The following is an 18,778-nucleotide window of genomic DNA, read 5'->3' on the forward strand; positions in this document are numbered from 1 at the left end:
TAGCTTTATCACCTGAGTAACTCTGACCACAAGAATGTATGCAGACTTGCAGAGTCAGAGATGAACATCTCAGCGTCCAATAAAAAACATCTGCCTGGTGCTAAAAATGTAATTCTCCTTTGGAGCCATTCCAGTCTTAATAACTCTCCATTGTTTTATTTTTGAGCATTTTTAGCAACAAGATCAAAAGAAATAGACAATCAGTATAAAAATAAAAATAGATATATCAAATCTATGTCAGATAAGTCATAAATATTAACAGACTAAAGAAAATTATCTTATCATCTAGATACTAGAATTGTTCCTGATCATAAACAGACATATTTGCACCTAAACACACATATATTAAATCTATTGAACATAGGAATTGTCAAATAGAAAAGTGTTTTCACATCTGTTGTTCACAGCAGGCAATGGCAGAACGCCTCATGAACAGCAGGTGGAATGGACTAACCTCAGCTCTGTCCTCCCTTTCTTCCGAATTGAGAATTCTCTTCCTCTTCTGCCCTCTGGTTCTCTGTGAACACACACGTGTGCAATTAACAGAAACACACAAACACTTTCTCTCTGCAGAATGCAAAGAAACCTTTTGAGGTTTCTTTTTTTTTTTTACTGGAGTGACTCAGAAACTTACGACGGAGTTTTAGGGCCACGGTGAGGAAAATAAATTCTGGCCAACGTATGGCGAGATGTGGCGAGATTAAAGTCGTCATGTCGACTTTAATCTCGCCATGACGAGAAAAAACTCAACACAAATCTTCGAGAAAAAACTCGTCTTGTTGAGATAAAAGTCGAAATAAAGTTTCGGGATTAAAGTCGCAATGTTGCGCGAGAGAAAAAAACTCGTAAATTTACGAGATTATTGTGGAAGTGAGCATCATGCAGAGCAGCAGGTGAACGCCGTGCAGCAGCAGATCAGACCGACTAAACTTTGTTGAACAGGTGAGCTGAATGTTAATTGATAACGTTCCAAATGTCTGGAGGCTCATTTGATTGATTTACAATTCATTAAAGTTTTATTTATTGATGGTTGGTTTGCAGGATCTCTGCAGCCCGATGAAGCCATCGGGTGTCCCTGTTGCGACTTTAATCTCCAAACTTTATTTCGACTTTTATCTCGACACGACGAGTTTTTTCTCGAAACTTCGTGTCGAGTTTTTTCTCGTCATGACGAGATTAAAGTCGACATGATGACTTTAATCTCGTCATGTTGGCCAGAATTTTTTTTCCTCACCGTGGCCCTAAAACTCCGTCGTAGAAACTAGTTTTCATTGAGAATCAAAACAAGCAGACTACAAAATCGCAAACTCATAAGTCAACTGTGTCCACTCTGAGAGCTGAGGTGACGGAAGCTCTGAAAACAGTGAAACTTTCAGTGGGAAAGTGATGAGATTCTTTGAGCCATTCCGGCTTTGATCCACATCGGCTGAGTTCTGCACTCTGTGTCCGAATGGAGGTGAGCTCATTGATGTCAAACCTGTAGGATTCTCGGTTTTGATGAAACAGAAACAATCTGAAAACCAAAAAACTGTTCAGATCTTTGGACATGAAAGTAGCAGAAACACAAGAAGTCTAAAATGTTTTTGGTGAGAATATAAGAAGATTCAGATCCACGAGTGGAGAAGGTGAAGCTGGTCATTGCAGAAAGACATAAATCTGAACCCCTTGATGTTTGGTAGGGAAAACGTGGCGCCCAAGCTCTTCTTTAGGTAGCAATGACGAGGAGGTATGACTTGTGCTCAGGTCTTCTCCATTCTCTAAAGATCTAAGGATTTTCTGCTTGTTCTCTTGGGAAACCCCCCACTGATGTATGCAGCTGAAAACCTGCAGCTGTTTCCTGCTGCACCCTGCCTGCCTGCAGGTCTTCTAACCCTTGGAGGAAAGCTGCATAGAGACTTCAATGGTTGATTCTGGGGCTGACTGCCGTCCTCCGTGATGCTCTGCAGCTTCCCACATGACAGCAGACATAGCAAACTGCTCCGAGCTGCAGGCAGCTGAGTGCTGGGTGGGGGTGGGGGTGGGGTAAATAAGGCAGAAAAATCAACAACATATTCAAACAGACTGAAAAACCAATTCCATCTGCAGCCTTTGGCTGGCCGTCATCACAGATGGAGCAGCTGTCGGCGAGAAAACTAACTGATGGAGCTCCCCCCCCCCTCCCGCTGCAGCATGAACTGATGATGGTGCACACTGGCAGCAGCTGTGTGTGCACGGGCCAGAGGTGCTGCACAGGTAAATCCCAGGCTCCGCTCAGGTGAGGAAATAAAGCCTGCAGACAGCTTTTATGTCCTTTAATGAAGTACATCAGTGCGTCTTTAACCAGCGCAATTCGTTTCACAAACCATTAGAGCTCAGCGGAGCGAGAGGGGCGGCTAACGGGACGTATGGACTCCTGATCACCAGCACATGTTCATAAAGTGGATGTTGGCGCTCAGTTTCAAGCAGATTACCGGGAGGATGTATGAAGATAGGATATACAGGAAGGAGTGGAAGCTAAGAATCCCTCACCCTGACATTTCTGTGCTTTCTGCACGAGAGCAGCAGAAGTCCTCGTGCATGAATGCTCTGCAGTGTGCACAGTCGGCTAAATGGGCTTTTTGTTAAAGTGAAGCCTGCGTAACGGTTTTAACATCTCTTGTAAGTAATTGTGCAGCTGGATAAATTACAAGGAATTAAAAAAAGAAACAGACTTTAACTGGTCCTCAGAAGGAGGTGAAGGGTCTCCAGGGGCTCTGTAGAACATCTTACTATTCTTTCAAATTAAACATGGCTGTTCTGGGAACTGCAGGAGGCCAGAATTGTCTTAAAAAAAACTTTCTTGCAGTAAAATATAAAAGGTTTTTAGGTAAAATTCTGCACTAGCTCACAGGTGTCCTCCAGTAGATAGAGTACGATGTTTGTAGGAAACCTGGATTCCCCAAAAAACCCAACAACAAATGCTGCTGCATGCATGTAAGCGTACGTGCGCAGGCGCAGCTGCATCCACGGGGCCGCCTGGCAGTCTAGCAGGAGGTCGACTAGCAAGTCGGCTTCATACAAGTGCGAGCACTCGTGCTGGTAAGGCATGAAGCATGCAGCTGCCGTTTGAAGATAAACATGCTCTAAAGCTGCACCCATCGACGCAGAACATCAGAGGGCAGCTTTCCGCCCCCACCTCCAGGTCCCTGACTGTTGCCTGGCATTTCCAAACAGGTTTATTGACTCTGTGCTCTCATACTCCCGTGTGTCCTGACACTAGTTCGCTCCCGAACTAAACTCTGAGACAGAAACCCCCTTCTCAGAGCTGACACAGACCGTTTCCGTACTCTGGACCTGATTTTTGCTGACTACACATCTGAGCTGTTACCAGAGCTCACAGGACTCAGCGGGGGGCGGGGCACCAGACGAAAACGTTGGAAGCGAGGAGGAGTACAGGGGCCTTGTGGAGTGTTTTGTCAGGTGGGGTGGGGGAAATTACCTGCAGCTGAACATGGCTAAGACAAAGAAGATGGTGACTGACTTCAGTAGGAGAAAGTCTCCGCCCTCCCCAGTCTGTATCGGTGGGATGGACGTAGAAATGGTCTCATCCTACAAGTTCCTGGGCGTCCATCTGGACAATAAACTGGAGTGGTCCATAAACACGAGAAGGGCATGAGTAGACTTTCCTTCTTGAGGGGACTCAAGTCCTTCAATGTTTGCAGCAGGATGTTTCACATGTTTTACCAGACTGTCATAGCGAGCACCATCTTCTTTGTTGTAGTGTGCTGGGGTGCTGGCATCAGAGCAAAGGATGCCAGCAGCCTGGATAAACTCATGAACCCTTGTGCTATCTTGTGGGGTCCAGATGACCCCACCCTTGCATTGACGTGTTCTCCCTACCATGACAAAGATGGGTAAAGGTCGAGAAGATTTCATGTAATCCATGAACACCAGTGAAGATCACAAATCATTGAAGAAAAAAGGCTCAGCGCACTGTCTAGTGGGTCTAGATGACCCCACTCCCAATGATAACGTGCCTCCAAGGCACGTTACCATTGGGAGTGGGGTCAGCTGGACCCCACAAGATAGCACACGGGTTAAAAAGGCAGGGCCTGTTATTGGTGTCAAGCACGCCAATTTGGAGGAGGTGGTGAGAGACAGACTGCTGCCTAAACTGTGGACCGCCATGGACAAACCTGAGAAGCAGCTTTAGCAGAAGACTCATGCACCCCCGCTGTGCTAAGGACGGTACAGGAAGTAATTCCTGCCATCAGCCATCAGACTCTACAATTCATCTGGTAGCCATGTGTGTACATGTATATAAGAGTTTTTTTTTCCTCCTATATATTTAGCATTTCTTTTATTTTATTGTGCTGCTACTACAGCCGAATTTCCTTACGGGGAAGGATAAAGTTGATCTTAATCTTAACATTTCACCAGGCGCTCCAAAGATCTGCTGACCTCAAACGACCCATGCACCATAAACATGTTCACCTCCTCCTAACCAGCATCCCTAACATTAAGAAAGGAACGTTAATGAAGGCAAATCCAAACTTTTAAACCAAAATAAAATCCAGTAAAACAAGATGGACTGAAGAAAGTTCAACTAAAGAGTGCTCAGAATTGTTCTTCCCCAAAGCAGCAAACAGAAATACGGGGAAACAGGTTGCAAACACAAACACAAAGTGGGCAGAAGACACTGAGCCAGCAGGTTATAGGAGAAGAAAACCAACTTTCAGCCTGAGCTTCAGCTATTTCATCAGAAATCTCCTCCCTGAGCAAAACCTGCAGTGTTTTAGAGATGAACTCCCACACAGCCATCAGTGTTACACAAAAATGCTGAATTGCATCAAGATAAAGTGTAAAGATGATTGGCGCTTGGTAACAGCTTCTTTTAAAATGCAATTACCTTTTTGGCCACATTCTTATTTGTAAAACCAGTCTTTTTTTAACTTTACTTAACAGTTTTCACATAACCAATGATCTTAGCTGAACTATAATTGAACTTTTATTGTTAAAATGATCAATTCTTACCCTAAAACCTAACAGAGAAGCTGCTGCCACCAGAAAAACTACTTTATAGAGATGAAAGTAAATAGATTTCACTCATCAGTATTGCTTTGCGAAGATTAAATTACATTTTGAATAACCAAAATGTTTTTTAAAACCTTGTTGTTATGGTTACAACAGAGCCCCCTGTGACTCAAACACCAAAACAGACGTTTTTTTTCTATTACAGCCTATCATTCAATCAACAAAAGCTTTTAATATGATTGTTAATATGAACACCATCATCAGTCAGGATATGGCCCTTCTTATTAATATGATCTTATATTTTAAATCTAATTTTATTTTGAAATCTAATTACACGTCATCTTTACTTTAAATATGGCCTTTTAGGCAACTACATATTTTGAAAATGTCCTCCCTAAACACCATCTTTACTGTCAATATGGTCTCAGTAATCCATCCAGCGTGTCCCCTCCCTTTGCTCAACAATGGCTGGGATAGGTTCCAGTAACCCAAAAAGACATTGAGTGGGTTTGGAAGATGAATGGATGGAAAGATGGATGACCTTGAGGTCTGAAAAATGGTTGGCATGTAAATGTTTTCATAAACATGGGCTAGACCATTGGCAGTGACCGCAGAGGTTCTCATACCCACCGAGCCCCTCAGCTGCTGCTTCTTGGGTTCAGGAGACATTTCCTGTGGGATGAATTTGATTGGTCCTTTAATCTGTCTTCTCGATCTCTTTGTGCCATCGGGCAACGTTTCCATGGCGATGTCAGCTTCATCACTGCTGGCCTGGTCGCACTCCGAGCACTGCCTGAAAAAAATAAAGAAGGCAGTTCTGAATGGAATCGTTGCTGAAGGTTTTCACCCAGACTGACATGAGCATCAGGTTAGGAACTGGGCGCTTTGACATTTGACGAGGCAGCGCAGGACATGATTCGCCGACTCTCTGCTTTGTGTCTGCTGACTCACCAGTAGCTGTTCTTGGTCTTTTTGGGCATCCGTGTGAGGGGGGGCTCCAGGCAGCCAAGGTGGTAGTAGAGCTTGCAGGTGTCACACAGCACCAGAAGGTGTTGGTCCTGGTTCTTCTTACAGATGCCACAGCTGGATTGGATCAAATGTGAGAGAGCGTTCAATACCTTAGATCAGGGGTCGGGAACCTATGGCTCGCGAGCCAAATATGGCTCTTTTGATGGTCACATGTGGCTCGCAGACAAATCTTTAATTATACTTTTTTTTTTTTCATTAGACCAGTCCTTCTCGGGCGCGATGCGATGCCAGAGGCGCGCAGTAGTAGCGGTGCTTGGAGAGAGAAATCTGCGCCAGCACTATCACTTTAGTATTATCTATTATTTCACAGAGTTTGTACCACCCGGAAACCTGTGAATTGCCATGCCTAAAACTGCGCGCTCCCGTCTCTGAGAAAGAGCGCACAGTTACGGGGACGGGATGTGTGAGGAAGAAAGCAGGGGGGGGGCAGTCAACCGCGCAGGGATTGTAAAAACGTAAAACCCGCTGCCCGTCACTCACTGCAGCGTGTGAGTGTGTGTTTGACTCCAGGTCTGCATGTGATAAGAATGTCTCACATCTACAGAACATTCAGACTTACGATCCCGTTTAAAGTCTCAACGCCTGCATGAAGCAGAAACTCACCACGTATCAACCAGACTCGACCATCAGCAAAACTACTACGAGAAATACTCATCATTTATTAGCAACAGCATAACAATGTTATTAAAAAGAATCCACAGAATTATTGTACTTTAAAAATGTTGAAATTACATCAAATGCACACATTCACTCGTATATGTAGTTTTAAACATATTGTTGCGGTCTGACTTGGACTGGGTGGCTGTTGGGTCGCGTTAAAAGTTCTGGAGTTCATTAAACGCATCAAGCAGAGATCTGATTGGCTCTCAGTTCTGTCGCTCAGCCTGTTGTTAGGTAATTTGGACCAATGGGGTTCAGCTATGGGCCGAATAAGGGAAATGGGAGGGGCTGGAGCGGGAGCAGGGGAATATAAAGTTGGGAGAAGCGCTCTCATCTCAGCGGGAGAGATTCAGGAGTTGCTGAATTAATTTTACGGCGTTCGTTGTGGTCTGCAGTAACCAGAATAAAGAACCTTAAGAGAGGTTAAGTCTCAGTGTGGGAAAGGGACACTACATTATTGTATGGCTCTTTCGAAATTACATTTAAAAATATGTGGCGTTTATGGCTCTCTTGCCCAAAAAGGTTCCCGACCCCTGCCTTAGATCTTCAAAATAGGAGAACCCAAAAAATGTTTTAAATACTACAATAATAGCATCCAGCGTAAAAACTCTCTGCCAAACCACTCTGCGCCAACCCCAGGCAGGACGTGCCAAAAGGTGAATAACAACTATAATAACTGAATGTTTCTGCCAAAGGCTAACCTGTCTGACCTTACCTGGACAGACAGTGGCAGCTCACCTGTAAAGGATGGCTGGCAGACTGGAGGACTTCCCAGGGCTACCTCCCTCCTTCTTGCTGGGCTTCCTCTCTTTTGGTGCTTTCAGGATGGCCGGAGTGTTTAATTTCTGCAAAACAAAGCCATCCGTCACTAACGCGTTGTTGTAAATGAGATTTGCAGCATGAAGCGGCTGTGTTTAAACCAGTAAGTGTGGGGATAAAGCTCAGGGATGCAGCATGTCCCATTCGGGCTCACTGTGTGGAGAAATGGCTTTCATGTTTAATGGAACCGTAAAGCAAAAGCTTTTGAGGCAGTCAAGGAAATGGTTTGGGAGTCATTGAACCCCTCATCCTTCCCGTCTTTCCTTTGAATTGGGTTTCATCTGTGTAGAGCCTCCAGTTTGTCGGTTTAGTCGGGACTTTTCCTAAATTGACTCAAAGCCGCTGCATTACTGACCACCAACTGCAGAGATGCACAAACCCCTCCCACGTGCCTATGTCCTCATTGAAAGGTGAATGCAGGATCACTTTGTGTCGTGTTGGCACTGAAGAGTCTGTGTCCATGACCATTTTTAAACATTACGAATTGAAGCTTCTTTGGCCTAGTGGTGGAGTGTCCCCCATGATAGATGGGGCTCAAATCCACAGCAAAGTCGAAGACTTGACCATTTCTCCCTAATTTATAGGAAAAAAGTATACCAGTGTGTAAAAAACTAATGGAACTTTAACCTCAACTATCCATCAAGTAATGGAAATGGTTTGAGTAAAATTGAAAGAAACTTCCAGGTTGAGACTAAAATCATTGGTTAAATGTTTTGGATTTTACGATGTTATTCTGTATTGGACCCTTTTGCCCAACATGATTCACATGGCCATTATTTTCAGAACATGATGTGTTTATCATTTCCTCAAATCTTCTTCAAGTCTGAACCCTTCAAGTTGCATGGGGGGGGTTATAAAGCACGCATCTTTATGAACATTCATGCATACATAAGAATCTATTGAACAAGTCTCAACAGGAACTCGTGCATTTATCTGTTTTTGTGATCAAACATTAACATTTCTATTTAAACGAGCAACTTAACTTCTCTGCAGGTGACCTCTCTGCTGCAGTGCACACGTGTGCATTTCACGGCACCTGGGTGCCATGCTTTCTCACTTATATTAAATTAGAATTCATTGATATAAAAGGAAAAATGAAACCATCTTTCATTGCTTTCATTTATTCTCCACTTGGACTCTCTCAGGCGACCTCTGGATCGTCTAATTAGAATCCTGCTTGTGATCCACCTGGACACGCCCCTTTTTCATCCAGACACACCCGCTGCTGTAAAGTCGACTGAATGTTGCTTAGCAACAAGGCAGCAGGATGCGCTCAGCATGAAATTAGGAAGCCGTGTGTGTGGTCAGATACAGACTCGCCTCAGCGAGGCTCATTAGTACATTGCAAAGTCCTGGTTTGAACAATCCTGCGTTCAACACAAACCACTCAGTTTGGGGTGGGGGTAGGGGGGTGCGTTTCTGTGTGACTCAACTTCCTGAATTATCTGTACAAGAAAATATTTCTTCATAAAAACTTAAAAAATAAAACACAGTGTATTTCTTTGTGTTGATTGCATTCCAATGACAGCGAGAAAGGGCTGAGGCAGGTGCGCCTCCCCACAACGAAGCTGTGCTTGGTGTGGGGAGCTTGTTGCAGGTGAAAGAGGCCAGAAGATACCTGATCCTAATCTGAAACTCAGCTGCAGTGCTGCCATGAAGGTTAATGAGAAACTTTATCTTTTAGGACCGAGTCTGTCGCCAAACAGATGAGGATTTCCCCAAAGACACTCTAATCTGAGCACGCCCGGCCTGCTAGAGCCCAGAGGGGGCTTTCCTGCAAGTATGGTCTGATAGTGGGGGGACAGGTGACCACGGCATTCTTTCATCTTAAACAGGGGAGCGTCGGCATCTGACAGAGGCAGGAAGAGACTACAGAAAGGGCTACAGAAAGAGTTTAGAGAAGATTTTTGAATTCAGCAAAAGCCAGAATGCCGACGAACATAGGACCCCCCCACCCCCCACCTACCGCAGTAACACACTGGATTTCCATCAGTCAGAAAAGAGACTCTGTGGTGACAACCGAAAATGTTGACTTTTAGGGGATGTTAGTCAATGAAGAAAAGATGAAGATGATCAGTTGGGGTTTTAAACAGCATCTGGCCACTGCCCGCCATCCTTTACCCAATTAAAGTACCTGCTGATCTAATGTTGAGCATCTTTGTACCTGCAGGTAAATATTGTCTCAACTGTAAGTCAATATGAAGTCAAAGAAAGGTTATCCTAGGATGTGCAGTATTTGCATGTTTCATAAAAAAAAAAAAAGAAAAGAAAGGAGAATATCTTTGTTTTGGTTCTAGCAACAGATGGGTTCATGTGCCGAAGACCAAAGTTGGTGCTTTTGTCAGTGTTTGATCGGTGGCCTCTGCCTCACAGTGCTCTGGTGTCAGGGACCCCTTTGTTGCCATGGCGATGGCAACAGCGGCCAGGCCTTGCTGGCGCCCACCTGCTTGGAGTTTCCATGCAAGCCGGAAGACAGCTGAGTTAAACTTTCAGGAAGACCGGGAACGACGGCGCCGTGTCCGGATGACTGATGAGAGTCCCAGCTGGGACATCAATTATGTCTGCAAATGCACAGGCGGCATGACAAATAGGAGACGAAACCGCGGCAGATAGATGGCACAAAGCATGCAGCGCCTTGACTGATGCTGCTGCTTAACGGTTCATGTTCATAATTGGGTGATTTATGCTGGTCATTGCAGAAGCAGAGCTGTTCTGTCCAGCAGTCACACACACGCAGCTTTTACCCCTCAATGATCACAGTTATAGATCCAGCTCATACTGTACTTTATAGACGTAGAGTAAAAGCGCAACGTTCTCGCTCAGATCTTAATGTAATTAAAATCTAATTCCAGACTGAAACATTAACCCAACCATCTTCAGAACTTTGAAAAGGATTTGTCGGCTCAGACAAAAATGGAAGAATTAAAGGTTTCAGGGAGCAGAGGTGAAGAAGACTGAGTACTTTAAGTTATGTGGGCGAGCAGTTTAGAGCAGAAAAGAGGTAAAGAGATTTGAGTAAGAAGGTTGACACAGGTAGAGGACAGTCAGTGTCAGGTGTGATGAGACAAAAGAGTGACGTCAAAAAGAAAAGAAAATATGTAGAGGATTGTGAAGAGACACAAGAAATGAGAGAAGACAGAACTGAAGGAGGAAGAGATGATGATGATGGCGAGGTCGTCTTTGGGTTTTATGAGCATGGACATTAGAAATGACAACATTCCATGTTTTGGAGACAAAGCCAGGGAAAACTGACTGAAAAGATTGGGACAAGGTAACTGAGATAGATGAATCACTGTGATGGAGTAAAAACAAGCCGACTGTCCTGAGTGATGACACGTTTTTGAATCTCATCAGCCTCATTGATCAGCTTCATTGTTCTGAAAGACTGCTCACGTTCATTCATTTCACATCGTTCCCCTGAGCTTGTATTTTGGTCAGAGTCAACGCCAACATAGATGAATGTTTATTAATGTTATGTGATGGTACCTGACCAAGGATGCCCCCCAGCAGAGTCCACAGGGCCTGGCCTTCACTGCGCAGCTCTCCGTTCACATTCAGCAGCTCCTCCAGGTACTCACACAGCTGCAGCACAGAAACAAGTAGAAACACAAGATCAGCTTTATAATGCAATGCTTTTATAAAATATTTGTAGGAGGTGGTGGACAAAAGGAAAAGTACACTCAGCCCGTGTTCAGTGTTATCCAACCTGCATTTGTCAAGATGCAAACATTTCCATTATTCTTGAGAATTGACTTAAGAAAGACTGAGACTCCACACCTAAAGTCTTAGTCACATGCAGGCGTAAGGGGGTTGACCCGTATGTATTACCTGTAGCCTGGAGCATGCCTGTTAAAAAAAATCTGCATGAGCATTTTTGCTCTACAAGCTCACTGAGCAATCTACGACCTTGATATTTCCTCTGGGCCACCTGCGTGCCCCACACAGGTTTGCCCATTTTTCGCCTGGAGACACCCCGTATCCAGCCATAAGGGAAGCTGAGACTAAGGCCTAGATTACATTTCAGAGAAAAAAGGAAGGATTCTGTGCATGAGCATAAAATCTCTGTGGTTCTCAGTAATTCTGCACGTAACCGCCTTGTTTACACGGCCTGGAACAGCTGGGTGTAGCAGCATGTCTCCCAGTATGTGTTTGGACCAAAGCCAGCCAGAGGAGCTTCACTTTATGGTTCCTAAAGTTGGAATCAGTAAAGAAATAACAGAAATGTCCAGCTGTTTTGGGCCACAAACAGATGTTTTCTAAGGACAACTTTGTGATAGTTTCAGATCCCTTTCCATAGAACCCAGACCATAATAATTTAATGCCTTTCTTTAAAGTAAAAAAAACAAACAAACAGACACGCACATTACCAGAGTTCACACTGGAACAAAACAGCAAAAATATTTTCTCCTTTCTGCAGAGTCAGAAGGAAGAAGCAGAAAGCAGCTCTAAAGGACTGCATGTGCTGCAGCAGATTCAACCTGTGCAGGAAAAAAAGCTGGAGTCCGTTGAGGAAATAACTTTAGTAACAAACTCTTTAAAAGCTCCAAAATCATAAATCAAAGGTTTTTTTTTACAGTTTACTTTGCAGGAGCCTGTAATAATTTTGACCACTTATCAGCCTATTTTAAAATTCACATCTTTGCTTCATATAAAGAGTGGAAAGATTATTTTCTTTAAAATATTTTGCTTTTTAAGGCACAAAAAAAAGCTTTTGGTTTGTTTGTAATGTAAGAATTTCCATTTTTCATATTTTTCTTAAACATTAATCACACAAAAAAATGTATACATTTATACATAATGCATTTTTTAACACGTAAAAATGTTTAATGTACATTTTAAACGCGTACATTATATGTACATTATATGAGATTAGATTTAGATTAGATTTTATTGTCATTGTACAATGAAATTGAAGCATCACCATTTCAGTGCAAGAATGACAAAATAACGAAATAATATTAATTTAAGTGTGAAAATATAAACTGTAATATAGAATGTCCAAGATTTATGTGCAAAATTGGGTACAAAATTGTGTAGATGTGCAAGAGGTGGCAATGAGGTAGAGTGTTGACGTTGGGTAGACACTTCAGTGGACAGAAGTATGGATAAGCATATATACATATATAAATAAGCATCTACATATGAGTGTGCTATTGCAGATTTTATTTGTGCATTTTAGAATTGAGGATGGTTATTGCCTTGGGAAAGAATATTGAGGGAATATTAATTCCCTTTTTATTATGCATAATATGAAGGGAAATATTAAACATAAATTAGAATAAAATTAAAATATATTGAATTCAAATTCAAATTGAGGTGTTAACTTTTGAATCAAAACCTAATAAATATAATATTATGGTATATATACCCAGAATCAGAAGACGGGTCAGTGTTTCTCCTTGTTCTGCATGACAAAGTCTGTGCTGTGGTGTGATGGACCAAGCCAAAGTGCTGATGGTTATGAATGTTACAATCAATATTCAGGCAGTGCGACGGTGACAGAATTTGTCTTCATGTAATGTGGCATCCATATGGAGCAGAGTGCAGTCTCAGTCTGTGCTCAGATGTCTGACATTCACCTCACGAGTGTTTTCTCCAAGGCCGAATTCCACGGAGGATCCACTCAGCAGCGCAATTAGCAACAAACACTTCATTAATAACACTTAAGACACGCAGGACACTGCTGCACGCAACATTAACTCTCCTGACTTTTCCTCTGCTTCCTCATGTTGACGAATGGAGCAACGCCGTCTCCTCAGAGGTCACAGGCTTGACGAGAGACAGAAGGGCAGCCGACTGTCAGTCCTCAACTGCAATCTCTTCCTAGACCAGTGAGGTTATCAAACCCCAGAACCAAACAGAGAAAGTAAAGAAACTACCCTCGACTTTCCACATTTAAACTGTTCTCACACACTTCTGCGTTAAAACGCACTGGTGGATAGACAAGAACAGCACTGCAAGCACATAATCATCTAGAACCACAATCAATTAGGCCATTAACATGAACACCACTTTAGTTTTTAAAAGTAACCCATGTTTCTTTATATTTATTATTGTTTTCTGTCAAGAAGGGCAGCCTGAAAATCATCAATCTCATGCTGTGTCCTCTCTCTCTCTTTTTTTTCAAATCACTTCTACTTTAAACTACTTCAAAGTTCAGACTGAAAGACCACAAAAAAAAAAAAACATGTCACAGCACACCTCAGACACTATTGGAAGTTTCTAAAGACCCACTCCGATGATCTTTTGCTTTGTTTTAAAGCATTCTCAGTGGTCTTTTTATTAAAATGATGCTGTTTTTAGCCAAAATCAAAAACCTGTTTTCTAGGACAAGGTTTCTGCAGAGCGGAAGTAATTTCCTAGAAATGTGCGTCTAAGTTGTTGAAGCAGAGCAACCTCACCCTCCTTCCCCCTCCCTGTTGCCAAGAGCTCGGAGCAGGGGGCTTGTGGGCCGCCCAGCGCATTTTCTACATCACAAATAAACTCTTTTTCAAATGGCATTTTTTTGTCTGCTCCTGATTTACCTTTTGAATGAAAAAATACTAAAACATGCAATCTGAAGTTCAATTTTTTTTTATAAATGTCCTCCATCATGAAAAAAATACCACAAGATCATGCTTAAAAACACCATTTGTTAGGGCCTTTAGGTTTCCTTAAATGGTTTACTGGTAATCACCATTGTATTTCTTTTCTATTAAAATCTTTTCTTAACTTTCTTTACTTTACTTTCTCCTTGTTTGGAGCTGGGTTGATCCGAGCTCCTTGCCCTATCTTTAAGCAAACTCCAAGCCTTCCTGGTGAGGTTTGCGTCAGAGATCTTCTGCCATGAACTGGAAGCTCGTGATCTTAGGGGAGGGTAGGAACATGGATTGAACGTCAAATCGAGAGCTTTGCCTTTAGACTCAGCTCTTTCTTCACTGCAACAGATCAGTACACGGATCCCATTCCTGCACCTGCTGCATCTATATGCCTGCCAATCTCAACCTCCATCTGTCCCTCACTTATGAGCAAAACTCCAAGATAGTTAAGCTCCTCCAATTGAGGCAGGAGTTCTCCACCTACCAGTAGAAGGGAAACCAACCTTTCAAGAACCATGGCATCAAACTTGAATAGTAGCTGTCATTCCAGCCATTTCAAACTGCAAACTCCTCCAGTGTGCTCTAAAGTCCTGGTTTGATGAAAGCAGCAGAACAATATAATCTGCTGATAATCTCACTTTACAGCAATCACTAGCTCATGAAGTACCACCCTGACAGGCACAGGAGTCCTAACAGCCACAGCTTTAAACTGTTACATCAACAATGGAGGTAGAAAACATAGTCTAAAAGGGTACCTCGCTATTTCGCGTCTTGCCATTTGCGGTCAGGCTGTTTTGAGAATTTTTTCAGTGCGACTTAGCATGCTGTGATCTGATTGGTTGTTGACCTTGTCAATTCATCTACATGCAAAGTCTCTGGTACAGAATGCGTTCAGCTCGCCAGTTACATAGATCTCGTGAGCGGAAATTGTTTATGACTTTTTGAGAAAAGTGTATCAAGTGTGTAGTGAGGGGCTGTATAGCCTTAAAAATATGTCATCCTACTTTACAGATTTCACATATTGCAGGTCATTTATGGAACGTGACCCCCTATGATAAATGAGGGAACGCTGCACCTGGTAAAATTGTTCCCAGATTTGGAAGTTGAAGACCCTTATGACATTTGGCTCAGCCAGAAGTTTCCAATAAACTTGAAATATAATTTTGCCAGTCAAGTTAGCCCTGCCTTCTCCTTAACTCACCAACCGTTGGTGTTCGGTTTAAGCCCCTCTCTTCACCCACCCCCCTCTATAAGCAAGTATCCAAAGATACACAACTGAAGGACTATTACTTAGTCGATCATTGACCAACAGCCAAGAATGTCCTGGTGCACTGATGGACACCCTTGCGTTCAAACCATATTGGTTTAATTTACTGAGCCACATGAACGTCCTGCTTGCGTGTTTGAAGCTGCTCCTGCTGGAGCAGATGGACAAACCTGAGGTCTGTGTTGCTCACCTTGTTGTACTCTACATGTAGCTTCTCCTGTTCGCTCTCAAGCTTGTCCTTTAGGTTCTTCTGCTCGGAGATGTTGTCCTGGATCTGGATCATACGCATGTTCCTCTCTAAAAATCCAAGGCACCAAAGTCAATAGTGTGAACACGACAACAAATCTAGGAAAACAGTGTGAGGACACACTGTTGAGATATCCTGAAAGGTCACACGCTTCAAGGAGATTTCTGTTAAAATTCTTTTGGATCTAGTAAGATCATGGGTCTATGAGTATCTGTGCTCTGTTTGATATGAGTGGATTGAGGTGCAATAAAGGTCTCATCATTCAAAAAGGTTTCTTATTCAGTTAACAAACAAAAACACACATTTCTTCCAAATCAAAGGGAAAAGAAAGTTGTCTGTAAAATGGGCTTTTGTCTCATGTTAGCTCCAGGACTTTGATTCGTCCCAGACAGACACAGCAAAGCTCTCTAAGCTCATCAGACACATAGGACCCATCAGTAGACAGTGCATCTGCCTGCAGCTGCACAGTAATGCAGCAGGGGCATGAAGGCCAAAAGATCCAGACTCCACTGACTTACCAGTTTATCCCAAATGTGGGGAGAAGAACGATTAACTTCAATCATTTCAAGCCTTTTTTTTCTCTTTGCTTTTGTCAGACATTTGAATCCCTAACATGTACAATAATTGTAAACTTTCTTGATAATTTTTCTTCATTTTGTAGTAATTAAGAAAAAAGCTTTCTATCCCATCCGCAATTCGATGTAAGTGGCGTTTTTACACTCCAGTGGGGGTTAAACAGACTCCTCCTTGATTTTATTATTTGTATAAAAGGAGGGGGAGGAGCTTAAGGGCTAAAAAGTAAATATTTAAAATTTGTTTTTCCTTTGTTCCAAATTTATATCAGACACATTGCTGCTATAGTTTCTATTAGGTGTGAAATGACAGTGACCTGGGTGAAATAACACCCTGTTGTCAGAACTAAACCACCAAATGAACTCTTGATTCCCAGAATGCTCAGCACTAACAGGTGTGCGCCCTTTTCCATTTGACTTAAAAGTACAGGTGGGTAAACTGCAAACAAATTCAAACAGATTCTTCCCAATCAGATTTCTATCTCAAATCTCACCCAGGTAGTAGTTGACAAAGTCCGCTGTGAGCGCCGGCTGCTTGTGCTTCCTGCGCCCGTCCATACTGGCGTTGGTGTCAGATGTGTCCACAGGGAAAATGTCTGTGCTGATACCCATCAGTTCAGCTTTTCTCATCAGCTTCCTGATGGCGGAGGCACTGGAGGTCAGAGGGCGGGGCAGCTTCTCACGGGGTACCCAGGCCTGCGGTCGAGTGTTCCTGGACAGCTCTGCTTTGGCCCGGTACTGCTGCAGGCGGGTGGTGATCCGGGCCTGTGGGCGGGACACCAGCAACTCTTACACAACATCAATAATACATTTATCCATGTAGTGGAGACTTTAATCCAAACAGACGAAACCTTTTGCATTCTGACTTAAACTATGTCAGAAAAACAAAAAGCTGCTTTACAGCTCTTAACATTTCCTGCATACTGACAGCTGCATGATCCAGCTGCATTTTCTGCACGGTTAAACCACCTTTTTGGGGGAATGGGGACACGGTTAGTCAAACCCCCAAAACACCACTCAGCAGCAGATCAGGTTCATCATGACAGACACAAATGAAGCTGCCTAGGATTGTAGTTAGGGCGTCACCTGAGCCTCTGGAGTCAGCTGCTTTTCTCTCTCCTGCAGAGAAACTTTACAGTAGGACTGCAGGGCCAGGTAGTTCTTCCTCTTCCACTTCCTGTCGAAGCGGTCTGCATGTTGCTTACAGTACGCAAAGAAGGGATCAGCGATGTCCTGAGGAGACACAAGCACAAATGTCAGCAGATGAAGCAGCTGCTTTGATCCTCTAGTTCTCCAGTCCACCTCTGATCTGCTGCCTTGCAGGTCCAGCGCTCACAGAGGAGCTTCACAAGCCACTCGTGACTTTGGACGTTACTGAAGCACTTTAAAGACCCACTCTGATGAAAACAATGCGTTTTGGTATTATTAACATATTCTTCTGGCATTTGTCTGAAGATGAAAGATATTTATAAAGAAAATTAAGCTGAACATTGCATTTCTGAGTATTTCTTTATTCAAATTGTTGTAAATCTCGAGCAGATGAAAAAATGCAGTTGGAAAAAGCATATTTGTGATGTGCGGGCGAGAGTGTAAACAGATAGGTGAGGGGAAGTGGGGGCGGGCTTGCTCTGTGCAGACAGTCCGGTCCACAACTCTGAGGCGAGTTTCTCACGAACTACAGTCGCTCTGTAGTCATTATGTCCTAGAAACCGACACATACATTTTTATTTTACCTAAAAACAACATAATCATGATGAAAAGACCACTGGGAATGCTTTTAAAGTAGACCAAAAGATGATCAGAGTGGGACTTTAACATCTGATACTCAGTGATGATATTGGCTGAATTCATCTCATCCAGGCTTCTCCTGCGTTTCTTCTGCTTGTTTCTCACCTCCTCTGCTGCAGCCTCAGACAGAAGCCCTTCTCTCTGTGCGCAGGTGACATGAAAATAGGATCGGCACATGCCGGCGTCGCAGCTGATGCACACGCCAGTCCTGGCGAAGCGGGCATCCTCACAGAAACTGCACTCCTTCATAGACAGACAGCTTTGGTTAATGCAAGTACTGATGCAAAGGCAGAGCTTTCCTCTGAAAACATTTGAATAGAAACGTAACAAAAAGTCTCTTGTTCTGTGGATCAGCAGCTGTAGTAGAAATAAGGGTGTGAAGTCCTGATGTGAGACGGAAGCTTCTTTCTCTGAGGAATAATGCACAGCTCCGAGTGGTGATGAAGACCATCAGTTGTGACCTGATAATCAACTGTGTGAAAGGCAGCAATCAGAGAACTGTGACTGCTGCTGTGAGTGCAACTTTAGCCCAGAACGTTTTTCTAAAAACCAAACTAAAACATTTAACGTCATGCTGTTCAATAAACAAACAAACAAACAGATGAACTGCTCAGCTGCCTTCAGAACCTGTAATGGTGAGAAAACACACAGTCACCATGTCCAGCAAAACTTGCCTTTGCTCCATATTTGGAATAATTCATCTCTGTGAGGGTCACCGGTCGCAGCTTGTCGATGTCTCCGAATGCCACTCCGGGCACGTAGAGCGCACAGACCACATGGACCCACCTGCAGAAGGTGAAAAAAGCAGCTGTTTACGCCTTCATCT

General features: G+C 43.3%; 1 protein-coding gene across 3 annotated transcripts in view; it reads right to left on the bottom strand.

Moving 5' to 3' along the window:
• Positions 1–18,778, bottom strand: part of phf14 (PHD finger protein 14) — a 58,248-nt gene that overhangs the window by 26,984 nt on the left and 12,486 nt on the right. For all 3 annotated transcript variants that reach the window (XM_011481152.2, XM_020707279.2, XM_011481153.2), the window contains exons 6-15: positions 18,627–18,738; positions 18,058–18,195; positions 17,251–17,397; positions 16,659–16,929; positions 15,536–15,642; positions 10,987–11,082; positions 7,420–7,526; positions 5,944–6,075; positions 5,623–5,785; positions 455–517 (exon numbers count right to left, since the gene is read on the bottom strand). In XM_011481152.2, the coding sequence (XP_011479454.1) occupies positions 455–517; positions 5,623–5,785; positions 5,944–6,075; positions 7,420–7,526; positions 10,987–11,082; positions 15,536–15,642; positions 16,659–16,929; positions 17,251–17,397; positions 18,058–18,195; positions 18,627–18,738 (1,336 nt within the window). The remainder of the gene's footprint in view (positions 1–454; positions 518–5,622; positions 5,786–5,943; positions 6,076–7,419; positions 7,527–10,986; positions 11,083–15,535; positions 15,643–16,658; positions 16,930–17,250; positions 17,398–18,057; positions 18,196–18,626; positions 18,739–18,778) is intronic.

This window comes from Oryzias latipes, chromosome 11 (genome assembly GCF_002234675.1).
Source record: "Oryzias latipes chromosome 11, ASM223467v1".
In the NCBI taxonomy this organism is placed as follows: Eukaryota; Metazoa; Chordata; class Actinopteri; order Beloniformes; family Adrianichthyidae; genus Oryzias; species Oryzias latipes.